The sequence below is a fragment of the Hippopotamus amphibius genome, chromosome 10, assembly GCF_030028045.1.
Source record: "Hippopotamus amphibius kiboko isolate mHipAmp2 chromosome 10, mHipAmp2.hap2, whole genome shotgun sequence".
Classification (NCBI taxonomy): Eukaryota; Metazoa; Chordata; class Mammalia; order Artiodactyla; family Hippopotamidae; genus Hippopotamus; species Hippopotamus amphibius.
The window spans coordinates 59,614,901-59,635,420 of record NC_080195.1 but is presented as its reverse complement, the minus strand read 5'-3'; the positions used below and the strand labels follow the sequence as shown (position 1 = coordinate 59,635,420).

Sequence of the window (20,520 nt, the reverse complement as noted above, 5' to 3'; positions counted from 1 at the left end):
CGAGGTCGGTGGCCCGGGGGCTGGGGACTCCTGGCCTACGCGCCGGAAGGCCGGAGTAACAGGCTGGCCGCAGGAGGGTGGGCGCCGCTCGGAGGGGCAGCCGGGGAGGGTGCGGGCCAATGGGAGCGCGCCCCGCCAGCGGCCAATCACGAGCCGCCTTGCCCGGCAAATCTGCCCAGCAGTGCGGGGCGGGGCAGCCGCGAGTCCGGGTGCCGCCGGTTACACCTCTGAGCGCCTCCTGGAAGCCACAGGGCAGGGGACCTGTGCCGGGGAGCCGGGGCAGGCAGAGCAGGCAGGCCCAGCTTATGTGGCAGCCCAGTGACACACATGGAAGCGTAAATCAGGCCGAGGATGGTGCGTCCGGGCGCTCACGTGTGTATACACCCACCGGCGTGTCTGTCTGCCGGGTGGGTACCTGTGGTGTGAGTGGCTCCGGGCGTGGCTGCTCGTAGGACGTTCAGTTTCTGTGGGATTTCTCTCGAGGGGCCTACCTTCCCCCGGCTCCAGAGCGGGAACGTAAGAAGTTGAAAGGAGCCGGGTCTGAGCAGATTAAGGGAACAGCGGCCGGGCCGGAGAAGGTGGGGACTGCGGGTGCTGGGGGCTAGGGAACCACGTCCTTGCCGTGTCTCCCCCGGCAGAAAGGCCTTTTCGCAAGACTGGCGTGACAAAGGTGGCCCTGAAATGCTAGAGAGTCCCCGGGGCAATGATGATCGCTGAGTGAGTGGCACTGGGCTGAGCCCGAGCAGTTCACTGACTGACATAAAGGGATGCTAGCGGTTAGGAAGGTAAGGAGGAAACTCAGGATGGGGACCATCTGCTCCCCCAACCCCAGCGGGACAAAGACATTGGAGGTCTGCAATGCCGACTGGATGGCCTCGCTCCCTGCTCACCTCCACAACGTCCCCCTTTCCAATCTGGCAATCCCAGGTATTCTTCTATTCCTACTTATTCCCACTGTGTTTGCTTCTGCCATTTTAGTGTTGTTAATGGGTTGGACTGTTTTTCTATTGTGCTGAGAAAATAATTGTCAGTGACCTTAACTAAACCTCTTCTTATTTCCAACTAAAAACTTAACACTGCAGGGGCTGCTGTAAAGAGATTTAAGTACACTGCATCATTGGCAAAGGGGACTCGAGAATGGAAGCGCCATTTTTTGTTTGCTTGTTGGTTTGGGTCTTTTTGTTTTGTTTTGGTTTTACTTGATGAACAAATTCTGAGAACATTACCTTCTCAATGTTGGGGCCAGGGTATGTGAAGGGTGCGTTTTCTTGAATCACTCAAAATGAAAAGGCGGGATCGAGGGTAATGGATAAAAAGTCATTAACAGTTGTAGATCTGGATCAAAATTAACACTGTAAAGTATTTCCTTTCTCATTTATCTGACTTTGCGTAGTGGAGGAACGAAAAACAGATTAGCATTTAAGAAGAGGTTCAGAACTAGGACTGAGTATAAAGACACACATTATTGTTGTTGGAAAAGCCAGAAATAGAGAATGCAAGTGTTCATCACAGGCAGTCATTAGGTGTGATGAGGTGGTGGTGTTTGAATCTTTGCCTGTGTATATACAGGTGTCTGCCTGGCTCATCTAGAACCGAAGCCTTGAAAAGCACTTCTGCACCAGCCACACTCTCTCTCCTGGGGGTTTTGTACTGTGACATCACTCTCTTTAGATTTGTGAAATGTGTCTTCTTCCTTCCATTCAAAAGCTGGTTAAAGCTTGGTTTCTAGGGAAGGAGGTTTGGACTACAGTGATCTTGATCTCGTGTACTGGGCACAGTCCTAGATTCTGATGCTTGGAAAGCATTCCCAGGAGGAGCAGAATGGACCACTGCCAATCCTTTCTCTCACCTGGAGACATAACAATTGACTTCACCCCCAAGCATCCCCAGGAGCAGTCTGCTTTTTGGTGGCAGACAAGATGACCTCACGCAACCCTAGGTCTTCACCTTCTATGCATGAGGAAGAGCCGTGCTGGCTTCAGATGCAGCCTTTCCTTAGTCGCCTCTTCTTTTGGAGGCCTTCTAGGTTCATTGTCCTCATGGGCTCTTGTTGCTTTTGAGCAAGGAGAGGGTTGCTAAGTCTCTTTATAGTTATGATCACTTGTGCTTTATCAGCCGTTGACTACTGCTCCTTGGGAAATGCCAGATGGTCATGCTTTAGAAGATGTCTCTTCCGTGTTTAACTGACGCCTGTGGAGTCATCACTGAAATAACGCACAGTCTTCTTTTAACATGAGTCATTTGTCTTCAGGCTTTCTGATGGACTTGTTTTGTCAGGTGGTATGGCAAATAGTATGCGTTTGCAAACAGAATGGCATCTTAGGCAGGCACTAAATGGCTCTATCATTCGGGGCATGTCCGGTTAGGCTGGGGCTTCCTCCTTCCTGTTGTACTTTTGACAGTTCAAACCACAGCAGCAGCCCTGCCCATGGTGTGGCTGTACACTCTGACTCCAGAAAGGAGCTGGGCATTTGTTCTGCAATCTATAGAGTATCTCCCGATTACTAGAATTTCCAGAGTTTGTAAATAACAGGACCTGCTGCTGTAACTGGAAATTCTGTGGTTAGACACCGTGGGAACACAGGAATTTGTTCACTCTGCTTTGTGAAGTCCAGTCCTTCTAAAAAAGAAAAACAACAACAACAAAAGCAATCCTCGACTCCCCAAAAGATATTGAATTCATTGCTGTGAATGCCCTTTTCTCAGCAGTGGAAGGGACATGAGTGTACGTATATACATACATAAAGCTCACGACAGGAAAATCACATGTTAAGTGCTAGCCATTCATGGACCCTTTCCCCCTCCTCCCCACCCTCTGCACCCCGTCTCACCACTAGTTCTCTTTTCCTTACCTCAAGCTGAATATTCCCCAGTTAAGGACTAGCAGTCAAGTTCTGCCAAGACTTACTGAGAGATTTTGAAATACAGACGGCATTCAGGAGGTGGAGGCCATCATCTTCCTCTCTATTCCTCTCTTCCTCTCCCCCCTCATCATCGCCTTCATCATAACAGCTATGATTCACTGAGCACTCCCCTGCAGTACCCACCAGCATATATTACTTCAAATCCTTACACCTCCAAGATGGGTAGTAACATCCTCATTTTAGAAATAAGAAAATTATTGTCCAGAGAGGTTAAGTAATTTTCTCAAGATCACACAAGTAGTAAACAGCAGAACTGATAGTTAAGCCCCTACTTAGCTGGCTCCAAAACCATGCACTGTCCCTGTACCCCTAAGAAGGCCTCGGAACGTGCCGAGCAGCTGGGGGAAGTGGGGAGAATTCTCTAACTGAAAATCAGGTTTCACAGACTATCTTCTGCCGCAAATGAAAGAGTTTTTGAAACTAGGTGGTTTTTATCTGGGTGATTATATATCACTATCCAGCTAGATATACACATAGATATGTGTACATATTACATATCTGTAATATAAGTATATAATTTTCATACGTATGTATCTGCATATGCATATATATTCTGATTCAGAATCGGAACCCAGTAAGTTATCCTTACTTGAAATTGGAATCCAGCAAGTTTTAAGTTCACATTTAGGGCTCAGACCTATTCTGTATGTGCCTGTGTGCTTGTATGTGCCAACCCAGGGCATCTGTAATATGGGGTCGACTCTGTCAGGTTGGGGGTGGGGCAGCAGTAACAGAGGGAAGGACAGGGAAAAGGCAGGGGTTCTGATTAGTAGCAGAACTGGGATGGAGTAAACTATGTCAGGTTTGAGTGCCTCTGCTGCGTTTGCCTAGATCGTGATGGGAGAGAGCAGGTGTGAACATGCACCTCTCAACAAAGCCTTGATGTATTATTTCACTTCCACACCTGTTAAGAACACCTGTTAATGACCAGTGTCACCCAAACGTGTTGGCATATCTTGGAGAAGAACCTCAAAACAATTCTCCCTGTCAACTGCATAGAATAATTGGAGACCCTAAGGGTAAAAAATCTGGAAACTGCAAAAGTCAGATTTTTAAATTAAAGCTTTAAACTCTACGATCTTGCCAGTGTTAGTGAAAGCATATTTTCTTTATGGACAAATGGACTGACAGGAAAAAATTTTTTCTATAATGTATACAGCTTTTCAATGAGTTCTTTTCTGTATATTTCAGCACTATCTCTTTTTTTAACCATGATTTTCCTTTTTTTTTTTTTTAGAAATTTTATTGAGATACAGTTAACAAACAATAAACAGCATATATTTAGAGTGTACAATTTGGTATCCCAATCTCCCAATTCATCCCCCCCCCCAACCCTCCCTGCTTTCCCCACTTGGTGTCCATGTGTCTGTTCTCTACATCTGTGTCTCTATTTCTGCCTTGCATTTCCTCTTTCATAGTTGTTAGCATTTGCCTTATATATTGAGGGGCTCCTATATTGGGTGCATATATATTTATAATTGGTATCTCCTCCTCTTGGATGGATTCCTTGATCTTTATGTAATGTCCTTTCTTGTCTCTTGTAACATTTTTTATTTTAAAGTCTATTTTATCTGATGTGACTGTTGCTACTCCAGCTTTCTTTTGATTTTCGTTTGCATGGAATATCATTTTCCATCCCCTCACTTTCTGTCTGTATGTGTCCCTAGGTCTGAAGTGGGTCTCTTGTAGACAGCATATATACAGGTCTTGTTTTTGTGTCCATTCAGCCAGTCTTTGTCTTTTGGTTGGGGCATTTAGTCCATTTACATTCAAGGTAATTATTGACATGTATGTTCCTATTACCATTTTCTTAATTGTTTTGTTTTTGTTTTTGTAGGTCCTTTTCTTCTCTTATGTTTCCCGCTCAGAGAAGTTCCTTTAGCATTTGTTGTAGGGCTGGTTTGGTGGCGCTGAATTCTCTTAGCTGTTGCTTGTCTGTAAAGCTTTTGATTTCTCCGTCAAATCTGAATGAGATCCTTGCTGGACAGAGTATTCTTGGTTGTAGGTTCTTCCCTTTCATCACTTGAATTATGTCATGCCACTCACTTCTGGCTTGCAGAGTTTCTGCTGAGAAATCAGCTGTTAACCTTATGGGAGTTCCCTTGTATGTTATTTGTCGTTTTTCCCTTGTTGCTTTTAATAACATTTGTCTGTCTTTAATTTTTGTCAATTTGACTTCTATATGTCTTGGTGTGTATCTCCTTGGGTTTATCCTGCCTGGGACTCTCTGTGCTTCCTGGACTTGGGTAGCTATTTCCTTTCCCATGTTAGGGAAGTTTTCCACTAGAATCTCTTCCAATATTTTCTCGGGTCCTTTCTCTCTCTTCTCCTTCTGGGACCCCTATAATGAGAATGTTGGCGAGTTTAACATTGTCCCAGAGGTCTCTTAGGCTGTCTTCAGTTCTTTTCATTCTTTTTTCCTTATTCTTTTCTGCATCAGTGATTTTCACATTCTGTCTTCCAGGTCACTTATTTGCCCTTCTGCCTCAGTTTAATCTGCTATTGGTTCCTTCTAGTGTATTTTTCATTTCAGTTATTGTGTTGCATATCTCTGTTTGTTTGTTCTTTAATTCTTCTAGGTCTTTGGTAAACTTTTCAATCTTTGCATCCAGTCTTTATTCAAAGTCCTGGATCATCTTCACCATCATTATTCTGAATTCTTTTTCTGTAAGGGTGCCTGTCTTCTCTTCATTTGATTGTTTTTGTGGGTTTTTATCCTGTCCCTTCATCTGGTACAAAGTCCTCTGCTTTTTCATTTTCTTTGCCTTTCTGTGGCTGTGGTTTTCAGTTACACAAGACAAAATACTGCTGATACTGCTTGATACTGCTGTCTGCCTTCTTGAGGAGGAAGCTATCTCTCCCTTCTTTTTAATAAAGGTAAAACTGTTTGGTTTACTGGCAAGAGCCTCGAACTTAAGGGTCTAGAAATTTGATATTTTTCATTCTGGCTCTGTGATACTGTAGAAGTATCTGAATTTCTCAGGACTTAGTTTCCTCATGTAATTAAGATGTTGGATTAAGTGAAATGTAGAGTCCTTTCCAAATTAAAAATTCTTTGATTAGTTTGAAGGGTTTTTGCTTGTTTTTTATTTTTTGCCTGTTTGCCTCCAAACAGGAGAATGATTGGATCATTTTTGTCTAAAGGTCATTTCTTTTATGCCTCTTCCGAACAAGAAATTATTTTTGGCATGTGCCCTTCAGCATCCTAAAACGGACTGTAGAGTAGTTCAAATTGAACAGACTCTGAGTACATCTTAAAAAACCTCCATACTCAGGCCTTTGGAGACCCAGAGGTGAATCAGGCATCAACCCTACTGTCAAACAAGCTTACAATCTAGTGATAGAGATATTCACACACACACACACATGTATATATATATACATATATATCTCTTCACCATACACAATTTTAAAAAGGTAGTGGGGTAAATACTAAAACAGAGATGTAAATAAAGTGTTACAGCTGCACACAGAATGGAAAGATTAATTTCAGCTTTTAAGAGTAGGAACTTCTTTGTTGAAAAAAATGATATTTGACCTGGGATTTGAAGAATGGTCAAAATTTCAAGGAATGTGGCCTGGGGGTCAGGGTTTGGAAGGGAGCTTTCCACTTGAAATAAACCAGTTAAGCTAAGGGATGGGGGTATATTTGGGAAATGAGTGGAGAACTCCCTCTGCTGCCCCTCAGTCATGCTTCGGTAATGTCTTTATCATTGCACTTCTCCACACATTGTTATTTCTAGGTATCTGTCTTCCGCATCATCTATGAACAACTTATACACGGAGAACATGGCTTATTTCCCTTTACCACCCTAAGTCCTAGTACAGGGTAGCAGCTCCATCGTTGGTAACTGTTGAGTGAATCTTTTAGTGCACGGAGCAGGAGAGTGAGGATGCTGGAAAAGCGGCTTGCAGCCACCAGCATTTTCAACTGTGATCAGAGCCAGACTGAATGCATAGGTTAGGTTCACCTTCTGTGAATGCCATATGAAGCACTCTGAATATTTTTCAATCCATTTCTTGTTATCTTTGCATAATATTCCTATAGCTCTAGAGAAGGCTTATCACAGCGCCTCATTAGAAATGGAAATTCTGAGGCAGAGTATGATGGCCAGAAAGGTCAAAAGCAGATCTCGGGTGTCACTTCTGCTCTAGGAACAGTTCTTTCACCCTGCATCCTTTCTGCCTTCCTTCTTCCCTTGTCAGATGTGAGCGTCTCATGTTTCCTGTCTCGTTTGCAGCCTCAGCCTGCCCTCCTTTCTTGTTCCCCCTGCTTCTTCCTTCCACTGACCTGGCCTGTATCCCAGCCTCTTCCTTTCCAGCACCAGCCCTTGCTCAGACCTCCTCACTGCTCTCCAATTCCCAGAGCATTTTCTGCTCTCATCTTTCCGATGATACTCCCTTCTCTCCTTTGTCACCTTTCTAGAATCCTATCCTTTTCCTATGCAGACCTGCCTTTGACCACTTGGCTATTTCTATAGCTCTTCTCCTATGGTCCCACATGTGTGACAGGGAGACAGAAATCATTACGGGGGCAGGACACAGGGAATCATTACCCAGATCCTGCTTCTGAAAGTTGGACCAGGTCTGGTGCATCTCACAGGAATGGGGACCCAAAAGGGTGCAAGATACATTGTAGAACTAGAAGTTTAGATTGGCTCCACTCTGGGGATATTGTGAGCCATGAATTGGCCTCATTCTCCTACAGAATCTGAGACTGTGGGAAACCAAGGACCAAGCAGAATCTACCAGGGCTGACCCAATCAAGAATAAAATCGCACGGAACCAAAACCGTCTCTCAAGTGGGAATAGGTTTCTGTTGCTATTTTTCAATTTTTTTTCTCCAGGTAGTCATGGTGAGGAATAAAAAGAGACTATGATTTAGTGTTTACATTAGTAGGTTTCTTTTCTAAATATGTTCATCACCCCCTGAAATCCTTCCCGTGCCCCAGTCACACAAAGCCACAAGGAATTCAGGAAGCATACGTGTCTGTAAGAAGCAGAACCATGGATTGGTTTAGAGTATTACCGCTAAAGCCACAGTGTCTGAATTTGAATCCCAACTCTGCCCCTCATGATTCTGTAACCTTGGCCAAGTTACTTAACCTCTCTGTGCCTCAGTGTTCTTCTCTGTAAAACAGAGGTAATAATAGCACTACCTCATTTGGTTAGTGTGAGAAATAAATTAATTCACATAGCACACTAAGAACAGTCTCTGTCACAAAATAGTGTCTTTTAAAAAAATTAATCTTAATAGTTATTTATAGAAAGCCTGTGTCTAAAATGGACAACAACAAAAAAGAGTCTGTATCTCTTATATACTGTAAAATGCAGTCTATACCCTCAAGTATTTTGCAGTCTAGTTAAGATGCTGACCTTCCAATCAAGCCATGGGGCTCAGTGTTCTCTGTCTGATCAGGTCAGGATAACTTGAATGGCCATCCTCTCCAGGGGACTTCGAGTTAAGGGAAGGCTACGTGGAGGGTTGCCCAGAATGTGTGGACCAAGGGAGTCTTAAATGCAGTCTGAGGGCAGCTGATCAGGAGAGCCAGAAAATCCTCTTTAGCAACTCTGCCCTCCCATCCCAAGTGCAGCTGTCAAACTTTGTCACCTCCAGCCATCCAGTGCCTTTCGGAAAAATGTAACTCTCTGTGACAGGACCATATTGCTAACTTGGCTTCTGCTCTCCCCACGGCCCCATCACTTACCCTCCTAATCCAGTTATTTTGTCCCCAGAGCAAGAGTAGAAATGTTGCAAAATACTTTCCTTTAAACAAACCTTTTTACATATTTTATAACTCCCTCTCCAGCCTTGGAATAGCTTCATGGTCCCTCCAAACGTATGTATCACTCACACATACGCACACACACGCACATACTACCCATCACCCAACACATAGTGCGCACACACCAAGCCGTGACCTTAGCCTCACCCTCAGGAGAGCCCAAATTCTACTGCCTGCTATTGCTTCTCCCTTTATACACATCCTGCAAGACATGCACACTGACCTTTCAGACCCTAGGAGCCTGCCGCTGTCACGTGCACGCTGCTGTTTCAGACAAGCTTCTGAGGCTGAGGATTTGGTTTCTGACACGTGCCCTGACCTGACCTCCACTCCACATGACAGGCTGGCTCCTCCACCCCGCCCGCGCCCCGGCCTCTAAGAGCTTGTACAGGTGCACTAGAGGGGATGGTTGTGCAATGCTTTAGCTCCTGTAACTTTGCCTTTGGGAGAAGCACAAACCACTTTGTAAATGCTGACTAACCCTAATTAGAGTTTCAAACAGGTCTGCAGAGAAGGGATTATTTATAGACATTGTAATAAGTGGGTGTATTTGTGTGCGTGAAAAGAATTTGAACACACGTCAAGAACCAAATTTAGGTGGAGAAGAACTGTGACTAAATCTGTCTGAGTATTTACACACGTGGGTAAGTAGGAGTCCTTCCACTTTCTCACATCTACAGGAACGTGTGTTATATTGCTGAACGCCCATGAGGCTCAAACAGCCCCTGGGAGGATGGCATTAGCAGATCCCTAGGTAGTGCCCAGATCACGTGGGTTTGGCTACTGAGGCCTGCACCGCTCTCAGGGGCGTGTCTAGCTTGTATTATCTGTGAAACATCGACAGTCTTTTTTGGATTCATTGTCTGCTAAGCAGTTGACGTTTTCTAAGAGAATAACAGGATTTTCAAAAGTGATTTCCAATTATTCTAGAACTGTTGGCTGGAAGGTATTCTGTCTTCTTGGGGAATATTCTATTTTTTTTTTTCTCTGTGCAGACCTAACAAAATCTAAATAAAGGAAAAATAGGAAACAGTTGTACCTCGTAATGCAAATGTCTTGGAGTGCAGAGGCACCTGCAACAATGGTGGGACTGAGAAATCCTAGACTCTGGCAGACTGAGAGAAATATTTTATGAACATGTACAATTTGAAGGCTTATATACTGAAAGCAACATTCTTAAAGTGCAGTTGAAGCCAGATGAAAAAAACATACTGAACAAATAAAGGTGAAGGCAGCGTCCCTCCCTCCCTCCCTGGGTTTGAGTTTAAATGATCATCCTGGCAGGAGGTGTCCATATAGATTCTCATAAGAATTATATAAGAATTAAATGGGCACATCATGTCAGCTCGGCTAAAAAAAATTACTGGTGCTTGTTTGCTGATTTTGCTTCTTTTGGTTCCCATTGCCTGTATTTTAAAAATGTATTCATTTAAAGGGAAAGTATTTATTCAAAGGATATTTATCAAGTGCCCTTTTGTATCAGGTACTGTGTTAACTTAGGTGAATATGGAGACCGATAGGATCCTTCTCCCTGCTCTTCATGAAGTTCTGATCTTATAAGAGAAGAAAGCCAAAATTCAAACACCATGGAGAAAAATGCACAGGGTTACAATAACACTCAGAAAGCCAATACCAATTCTATTACTGGTAGGAGGAGGAAGGCTTAGTAGGTTGGGCTTCCAAGAGGAGATGACCCTTGGGTTGAATCATAAAGAGCCATTAGTAAATATCCAGGTGTTACAGGTAGAGGGAAGAGCGACACACTGCAGAGGTACCAAGCACTGAGAGATAGGGTTTCCTTAAGGAAACCCAAGCATCGATTTCATTTAAAGAAAGTAACGGAGATGACGCTGGAAAAGTAGGCTACTGAGCCTTATGTATCATGCCAGGATTAAACATTAAACATTATCCCGCAGGCAAAAAGCAGCCACTGAAAGACTTGGTCAGGAGTAGATTAAATGCCCTAAAATAATTGCATATGTGTGAAGAGGAACAAAATGACCCATCAGTTATTAGGGATGCGGAAGGGTAATAATGAGAAATTCATTATTTCTTTCATTCTATTTAATACATATACGTTGATTATCTTCCATATGCCAGGCCCTCTCCTGGGCACCGGTAATTCAGTGATGATCAATACAGACATGGTTCCTGCCTTCAAAGAGCTTACGGTCTAGTTGGAGAAATGGACCTTTAATCAAACAGTCATATTACAGAATGCTATGTAAGATGATAGGAGAGGTAGAGATTACTATTGGAAGAAGCCTATAGCAGGGATATCTTCACACAGCTTGGGAGTCCAGGGAGGCCCCCAGGAGGAAGTGATGAATACACTGCAATCTGAAGAATCCATAGGAACTAGCCCCCAGGATAAGAGCAGCAAGGCTAGGGGTGTCCTAGGAGAGGAAACAATACGGGTGAAGACCTCGAAGAGAGAAAATGGGCCATTTAACAAACCCAAATGATTCATTGTAGTTTACCGTAAGCAAGGAAGAAGGGGCAAGGAGTAAAGAGGCAGATACTGAGAGGTCTCATAAGCCATGTTAAAATGATTTAGCTTTACCTTAACAATTGTAGGAACGGTATCAAGCAGATGAATGACAGAGCAGCTTTGTGTTTTGGAAAGATCACTGGCTGCTGTCCACAAAAGGTAGTTGAGTTAGGAAGTACTATAGCCAAGGAGACCACTTAGGTTGCTGCTGAGGTCATCCAAGTGGGAGATGATACTGACCTGAGGAGGAGGGTGAGCATGTGGATGAAGGAAAAGGGACAGACACAGGAGATATTTAGGAGGAAGTATCAGCAGGACTTGGCAACTTATTGGAGGGTAAAAGAGAAGGTACAACTGTCTTGGGTAGCTGGTAGGAGGAGGATGGCATTCCCAGAAACAGGGATACAGGAGAAGGAGCAGTTTCAGTGGTGATGGAGGGAAACATATATGCTTAGTTTGGAATATGCTGAGTTTGAGGTACTCGTGGGACCTTTCAGAATTGGGAGAAGGGACAGATAGCATCCAGTGGAAATGATTTCAGAGCTAAATCTTACAATTTGCCCAACCCCCTACACGCACGTACAGCTACTGTTATATTCAGTATAAGATGATTTGAGTTTGAATTTAGTGTTTTCATTTATATATATATATATATTTTTTTTTTTTTAAATTTTAGATTTCAAAATTTTACTACTTTCCCAGAAATCTATCCTGAACATTTGGTCCCAGATAAGTGACCCTCCCAAGCTCATTTAGTGTTCTTCTTGTTTGGCATGAATTCTGTCATTCCTAGTTTCACTCTTTGACCTACCATATTGGCAGCTTGGGGATGGGGTGGGGGTGGGGTTGGCTATGTGCACTGCACGGCAAACCACTGTGAAATGGAAGCTTTTAGTTACATTACCACATTATCAAATACCATTTATTTTACACATCGACATCCAGGGTTACACCAAGAGGCTTAGTAAAAGCAGGAGAATTTTGTAATAGAATATTTAGTGTAACTTTTTCTTCTACCCTAGACATTTTCTTGTTTTCCCTAAACCTTCATATTGTTCTTTCTTTTGTGTTGAAAGGTTGTTCAAATATGATTATCCCATCCCCTGAAGGCTCATCAGGGGATGACCCAGTGCCCTTTGTGAGGTGTTATTTTACCAAAGAGGATGCCATCTGTTTAGAAAAAGAGCAGAGTGATAATTAGCAAAATAGAGGAATATTTTTTTATTAATGAATTACCTATACAGTATCTTATTTGGGTATTAGCGTCTATTGGACGTTTAAGGAAGAGGAAGTCTTTCAAAGAAAAACAGATACCCACCTATATAGAATGCCTCCCGTACATGGACTTGAAAACCCTTTGACTCGCACAAATCATAGGATATTGGAGCTGATCTGGAGACGGTCTAGGGCAATGAATTACTTTGATGCCCTGCAGAGTTCTTGTGAGGCTTGGCTCCCTCTTGAGCCCCGCAAGGGCACCCCTAGGCCAGAAGTGGGCCTGTGTGGACAGATCTTTCACCAGTGAAGCTCTATTTGCATTTTTTTACATATATAAATACTTCATTTGACAACACTCCAGGGCTGAAAGCGCCCTGAGAACCTCTGATTTACTTCAGTTTCCTCTAGCTCATCTAGCCGGTTGGTCTAGACCAGGACCAGCGCTCTGGATTCCCAGGCTGATGTCTGTCCTCAGACAGTGGGACGCCCCTTGACTTCTCAGAACATAAAAAATACGTTGATGAACATTCTCTGCTTCCAAATGTTCTGCCTTGCTTCAAAACACAGTTGCTTTGTTGCACTGTGAATCATTACGAATTAAATAGACAGCTGATTAAAAATTAAATTGGCCACATGGCCCTCTCAGATTCTGCTGACAGTATAATGGTTATTATTCATACTCTCCCACGTGCCCCATGGAAAATAATCAAGTATGATGGGTCACGTTTATCCCGTTGGTTTGGCAAGCTTTAAAGATATTATTCTTTGGTTTGGGAAAGTGCTAAGCAGTCCCCTGATCTTGAACCTTAGATCCATGTGGGCTATATTTTGTATAGCCTAAAGGTGCCTCAGCCTTTCCGCACTTATCCATGTGTTGTCAAGTTCTCTACAAATGCTGATTTTCCCAAGGACCTAATTTAAGTGCATGAGATGGGAAGCCCCAAGGAGAGGTTATTAAAAGATAATTTACATGGGCTTAAGTTGCAGGAAATCTACTCTCTGGGACTTTTCCTTTTAAATTGTTCAATGCAGTATTTTATTCTAGCTGCTCTTTTAGTCATCCTTTCTGGTTTATTTTTGTTCTCTGTGTTTTCCAACACATTCCTCTTCATTGACCCAGATAACTCAAGCTAGAAGGATAAATGGAGATAAAGGAACTGGGGGCATACAGGTGCTGGGGGAGAGGAGGTGCAGAGAGTGAACTCTGCCTATTTAAAGAAGATGAATGGACCAAAGACAAGTTTGGGAAAGGATCAGGAGACCTAGGCTCATCTGCCCTGAGCAACTCTCTAAACAGCTGTACATTCAACTGAGCATGCTTGCACTTATTCTATATACATGTATTCAGTACCTACCATATGCCAGAAACTTACTGAGTGTGGAGATATGGGCATGAATTAGACATGGTCCAATCCTCAAAATCTCACAGTCAGCTGTCAGTGACAGACATGGAGACCATTACCACCAGTGTCCCAAGCAGAACAAGGCAAAGAGCAGTTAAATCTGCTTGGTTGTGTCACGTGAGCTCACAGACAAATGATTGTGACCTGAGTCACAACAAGTCATTAAAATAGAGAGGCAGGGGACAATGAGGTTGTTCCCAAGGACTCTAAGGGTTTTTTGTTGTTGTTGTTTTTTAAACAAATCTTTTGCTATATTCAATAGCCATAAGGCCCAATTGTCATACATATTTTTACAAATAAATGTGTTCTTATCTCAGGCCACAGAGATATTTTAATATGCACAATTGCAATCTGTTCAGAGCAAATTTACTGCAATATTCATAGAGATTAAATACCTGAGTCATAATACGAGATGCGTTTCTACAAAAGCTGCCCTAAACATCTTCAGCATTTAAGAACATGTTTATTTTCATGCCTACTCTTAATAATTTTTAGTCTTATATCTATCTTTAACTTTTATTCACATTGGAGCAGTATAAAGAAGTAGTTCCAAGTATGGGTTCTGTTTTAATGGCCCTAGGATCAAATCCTAGCTCCTAGTTATGTAACCTCAAATAAAAATTTTAACCTCTCTGTCTCATAGTTTTCTCATCTGTAAAATGGAGATAATTATAGTACTTATTTCACAAGTGCAGAGTAACAGGCAGTGCAGTCCATGAGACCACCCTCACTCTGACACCAGTTGCAAGTTTGGGGGTCCTCAAGGTCACCCTTAGGTTTCATAATTTGCTAGAAGGACTGACAAAACTCACTGAAAGCTGTTATACTCAATTGCTGTTTAGTACAGCTGAAGGCTACAGATTACAATCAGCCACACTAAGAGTCCAGGAAGTCCCAAACGTGGCGTTTCCAGTTGCCCTCTACCCTGGCGTCGTGGACAGTGCTGCTGTCCTGGTGTTGATGTGTGGCAACACACAAAGTGTCACTGACCCGGGAAGCTGGCCCCATCCTTGGTGTCCAGAGTCTTTGTTGAGGGTCCATGTGGCTCATCTCAGCATCCAGCCCCCCAGAGAGCAAGCCTGTTCCCACACGACTCAAAACCCTTGCCATAAATCTCATCCTTAGACTTTTTGATGTGGTCCTAAAGCTCTCAGGTAAACAAAGATACTCTTATCAGGCAGGATATTCCAAGGGTTTAAGAGATTACCTCCCAGAGGACAAGGACAAAGACCAGACCTCTCTTTGGGCAAGGTTAAATTCTTTACTACACAACAAATGTGTTTAAGAATTAAGTAAGATGATACTTGCAATGGACTTAAGAATACTGCCTAGTACAAAACAAGCATAAATTTTGGATATATAGCAATTATTATTAACAATCCTCTTTCATCCTATACCATCATACTAGATACTATAGGAAATCTTAAAAAAATTAACAAGCTGTAGTTTATAATCTTGTAGGAGAGATACTAAGGTTTAAGTAAAACCAATAAAAGCAGAATGAGGTGAGTACCACAGTAAACAAACAAGTAAACTGTGCTAGGGACCAGTAGAAGGGAGAGGTTACTTCCAGGCAGGGGTTAAGGGACAGTGCCCTGCACTGGGAGGGCACCTGAGCAGCACTGAGGGATGGGGGGTGGGGGGGATTTTGATATGGGGAGGAGGGCATTAACCACATGAATAAAATCAGAGATGGGAAAGCAAGGGCACCTTCAGGGAACAGAGAAGGGCTCCCACGGCTTACTATAGAAGCAACAGGAGGAAGAAATGAGAAAGCACTGGACAGACAGACTGAGAGAGGTTTTCAACGTGATGTTGAGCCCTTTATATGCCTTATCTCATAGACTCTAGGGAGCCAGTGACGATTTAGGGCCTAAAAAACACCCCAAAAGAGAATACACTGTCTCTTCATGTCTCCAGTCTTTGAAACACGCTGCCTCCCAATACCCCTCACTTCACGTGACCAATTACAGTTCATCCCGCAAGAAACAGCTCGAGAACTACTTCTGTGCACACCTCCATAATGGAACACTTTATATGCCGCTGGGACCTGTTTTCTGCTATACACAACTGGATTTTGTCTTCTCCGTATACTCAGTGTCTGTATACTTGTATAGTGATTCATAGGGAAACAGGGAGTGAGTGAAAGAAAAGAGAGACATGAAATCTTGAAATATCTGCAAAGAATTTAAAGAACAGATATTTCTGGTTAATTTAAAGAGAAACTAGGACACACAGAGAAAGTGAGTAATAGTGCCTAGAGTGAGACAAAATTTTATAACTGCATGGCAGTCTTCTCAAGGTGTCCCAAGGCTTTAGTAGTAGCACCAGTAGTAGTAACAGTAATAATAATAAAAACAGGCAGAAGAAGCGCTTAATTACATAACACTCATCAAGCACTTACCAGGTGTCGGATATGGTCTACTTGATTTATGTAAACCTGGTTACTCTTTACAACTCAGTGATGTAAGTACTATCATTATCTCCATTTTACAGATGAAGAAATTGAGGTACAGAGTAGTTAAGCAGATGGCGGCAGAAATCCTGGTAACCATCCTAGAACTGTAAAAACTTGGTCTTGCCACATTCGCTTAATTGCATCTGAATAAAAGACATTCATAGTGTTGGAGATTGAGCTAGTGTGGGGCTGTAACTTCAGTTCCCTGTGTTGGTTGGAATAACGAACAGTGTTCTTTTCATCTGAGGCATGTGTTTCCACGCCAGGCCTCTAATGCCTGAGCGTCCAGGAGGATGGTTGTGTTTGAAGGACTGTTCCGGCTGAACAAGTCACTCGTTTTTTTTTTTTAAGACCAGACATCTAGGAGGCTTTTTATTGACTCAGAACAAAAGCAGCCCAGTGGTTTAAGTGGACTGTGTAGTAATAGCCCAGCAAGGCTCCAGCAGAGAAAAGTCTCTCTGCCTCTGGGTGGAAATATCAGCAGAGGCTTTTAGCAGGTGTGTGCCGGTCAGAACATGTGTCTTCCAGGGTGGGTGTGTTTTCCTTCACTTTCCCTGCTGTGTGTAATGTACAAATTTCCTTTCAACCCATCACTTTGTGTAATTTAGACTGCTACTTGTTGGATTTTCCCTCTTCCTTTTGCCCTTTCCCCTGGCAGAGCTCCTGGCTTAGTCCTTCATTTACAGCAACAAGAAAAACCCTTCTTGTTTTGAGGGGGTTCTAGCTGAGGAGCTTCTCTGGATCTTAGCCATTCAGCAGTTTGCCAAATGAATCTTAAAATAACCTTGCCCAGTGAAAACTTTCAACCCAAGCTAAGCGTTTAGGAAGGTTTTTTTTTTCCCCCCCAAAGTCCCCACAATAAATTTCATAGAAATGTCCCACAAAGGAATGAAATGCTGGTCATTTTGAAGTGAAGGGAACTGTCACCTAAGTGCTAAACAAGAAGTGAGCTACTGGCCAATGTGTTCAATCAACGTAGTACAGACCCATCACCGGCCAAGCTGAGTCAGTGTGAGGAGAGAGAATTTCTCCAGCAATTTGATGAAATTCTCAGATGAGCCATAAATAAATAAATACCACTGTCAGGCTTGGGAATGATTTGCTTTTGCAAATATGATAAGTTAAATCTATAAGCACATTTTCAGCTTAAGTGTAGCAAGTATGAAAGGAATGTATCTTACTTCTTTGCAGTGGTTAGTAATCCTTGTTAAAATAGCATCATAAATTCCTTTAATTAGCTGTTAATGAGTTAGAATCCTTCCATTCTTTAGATAGAGGAGACCCTAAAGCTCATTTCACCCACCTTCCTAAATCTGCAAAGGGAGAAGTTGAGCTCCAGTCTGAACCTAAAAGCCAAAGTTCATAGAAGTATTCAGAGCAGAACCAGCACTGGGATTCAAGGCTCAGAGCTGTGTTAACCGCAAAAAAAAAAAAAAAAAAGAAACCCAAAAACTAAAAAGTTGTGTCAACTGAAAGAAGGTTAGAGTGCCCTCTTGTGTCCCTACAGGGAAATTCTTTGTGTCGTTACAAAATTTAAAATCACTTTAACCTCTCCATCAATTTTACTGCACTGGGATGAGGGTCAGACCTGTAGCTCTGAAAACAAATCCTGTGATCACCCTGTTATCAGAAGCAAATGCACAATGCACTTGACCTACTTCATCAGGAAAGAGAAGGAAACAATAACATCATCCCTAGGGTAGCTTTGTGTGGATTCGGATCTGGCACACCTAGGTTTCTGTCCCAGGCAGCCTCTGGCATCTTGGTAACCCTGAACTAGTTGCAAAACCAGTCCGGACCTCTTCCCCTCAGCTGTAACATGTGGATGATCACGGCCCTGCAGGACTGGCAGAGATCGAATGAGATCGTGTAAGTCAGCCCAGCCTTATATTTGGTACACAGTAAACAATAAATTGAAATTATTAGTTATTTCCAGATGTGAGTCCCCACCAGGGATCACCAGCAAGTTCACAATGAAGGAACTGAAGTGAAAACGGTGGGGAGTGAACAGAATGTCCTTGGGATGCTTTTAGGTCTTGGACAAAGAGGTTTCCATGAACTCTGGGGGCAGAGGGAGAACATTTTTAAAGAGAGACATATTAAATATGTAATCCTTCCAAAATAAACTCTTCCTTTAGATGGGGAAGTTTAAATGGAGCTAGGCCCAATGGCTTCCCCACAGATGGACTCTCTTTCAGAGGTAACACCTGGTCTTCTGCACTAAGGGCCCAGCAGTCAGAGAAGTCTCTGCTCTGAAAGAAAATGTTTGGAAATCGGATCATATTTAGGGCATTGGTCTAGCTCTTTTAGAAGTCTTTATTTATTGAGGGTAACCATATTAGCATCAGTAAAGAACAGAGGTGAAAAACAATGGCTGGATGAATTCATCCTTTGATTTTCATTTTCCTTAACTCCTTATTTTATGAAACGAGCTATCTCAGCTTAAGTGTTCCGGCAAAATGGCACTAAATCAAGTCCTTTTGCCCCAGTGAACTTTCAAAGGTTCCCTCCTCCCTCCAGTAATTCTCACAGCCATCCTTTTCACACATGTGGGAGGGAGATATCATTATGTACAATACAAGGAGACGACCTTTAAATGTCAGTGGAAGCGTGGAATCTGGCGATTCTGTCTGTATCTTTCTTCCGCTGGCTTATTGGAGAGTTGAAGGAGATCTTCCAATCGTGTGTAAGCGCAAGGGGGTAGGCGCCAAAGGAACTCCTCACCTATGCCTCTCTCTTTGTTTTCCCCTACCAGGGGAAAGGAAATGAAAGACTGGGCTGGACTCTGTCATCCACATCCCCATCCTAGATACCACAGTCTCTGGGAGCTTTATGTGGGTTACGGCACAGCAAGCAGAGATGAAAAAGGCTACTCGGTTTGGTCACCTCGCGCCTTGGGTCGCTCATCCTTTTTGGGAATCTGTTGCTCCACATAAGACAAGTACAGCACGTGAGGCCGGGGCATTTATTACTGACGGAAAGTTCATCCTCGGGCCCCTGCGTGGTTGCAGAGGAGCAGAGTTGCAACCTCAGGCCGCCAGCAACCTGGCTCCTGCTCAGCGGCGCCTGCGCTCGCGGCAGGGCCGCCCCTGTAGAGCGCTGCGGCGGTCCGCGCCCTTTCCGTGCTCGTCCCCGCACTGCGCAGCTGGAGCTGGGCTCTCTTTGTGGCCGTAAATCATCAGCAATGAAAAGATATCCCTGACTCATGCTTGGAAATTTCCTATTCGTGTAGACTAACTGAACAATACATTTTCTAGCTGCTGTAGTTACCTCGATAGCACCTTTGTGAAACAGTTCCTGATGTTGAACTGATTTTCTATTTTACGCTTTTGTCCTTCTGTGCATCTTTTTTCTCCTTTCCCCTAGACATCTGTATATCTTGTTTGTCCATGCTTATATACTAGCCCTCCAGTTTTAACTCCAGCTTACGGTGAAAAAGATTTTTCATGGAGGAAGTCCGTCTCAACCAGAGGGAAGCCTCCTCTTGCGCGTTTCCACCTTTCCCTCATGTTTGTGACACCTCCCCACTGCCCAGCGAAGTCTGCCCCTCTGGGCCAGGCACTGGGTGAGATGAGGCCAGGAGGGATGGACCGAGACACGTGTTTGCTCCAGACAGGTTAGCATCTTGGCATCCCTCACACTTTCACTTTAAAAATACGTATTAGTGATTTACAGAGAGATGTTGAAGTGAAATTTTACAACATCTTTGAAAACCGCCCATTAGGTTGTCGCCTCTGCCAGGTCTCTCTCCTCAGCCCTGCTGCCCTAGGAGTCCCTTTCTGTCCCCTTCCCCTCCTGGCCTCTCAACCTCCCTCCCCTTCCTAGGCAGAACAATTTAAGTCCTTCCAAGCGTCTGTCTCCGAACTTGCAAACCCCTACCCGCTGCTTCATACTGCTGCAAGTTTGTCGAAAGCCATTAATGCCACAGATGAATATTTCACTTGTGCCTAGCAAACAAAAGACACCACAGTTACCAGGATTCTCTCTGCATGAACTGCAAATGCCTTTTTTTCCTTATCACATGTTCATATTTAAGATAAAGAGTTTACTATGTGCCTTAAAGAGAGCTCTCTCTCTCTCTCTGAACATCCTGCCCATTTTGTAAGGAGTCACTGGTGAAAACCTACATCAACTGGCACCAAATTTGTAGATTATCCCAGCGATGCTTTTACATCCCTTGTTGACCAGTCCCTTCAGCCACCACTCTGATACTGTGCCCCTCAACATAGCGCTGCCTGGA

The 20,520-nt window shown here is 43.4% G+C and overlaps 1 protein-coding gene across 3 annotated transcripts in view; it reads left to right on the top strand.

The window, feature by feature from the left end:
- Positions 1-235: 235 nt before the first annotated feature.
- Positions 236-20,520, top strand: part of PLCXD2 (phosphatidylinositol specific phospholipase C X domain containing 2) — a 47,959-nt gene continuing 27,674 nt past the window's right edge. For all 3 annotated transcript variants that reach the window (XM_057697815.1, XM_057697817.1, XM_057697816.1), the window contains exon 1: positions 236-927. In XM_057697815.1, the coding sequence (XP_057553798.1) occupies positions 768-927 (160 nt within the window). In that variant the 5' untranslated portion in view covers positions 236-767. The remainder of the gene's footprint in view (positions 928-20,520) is intronic.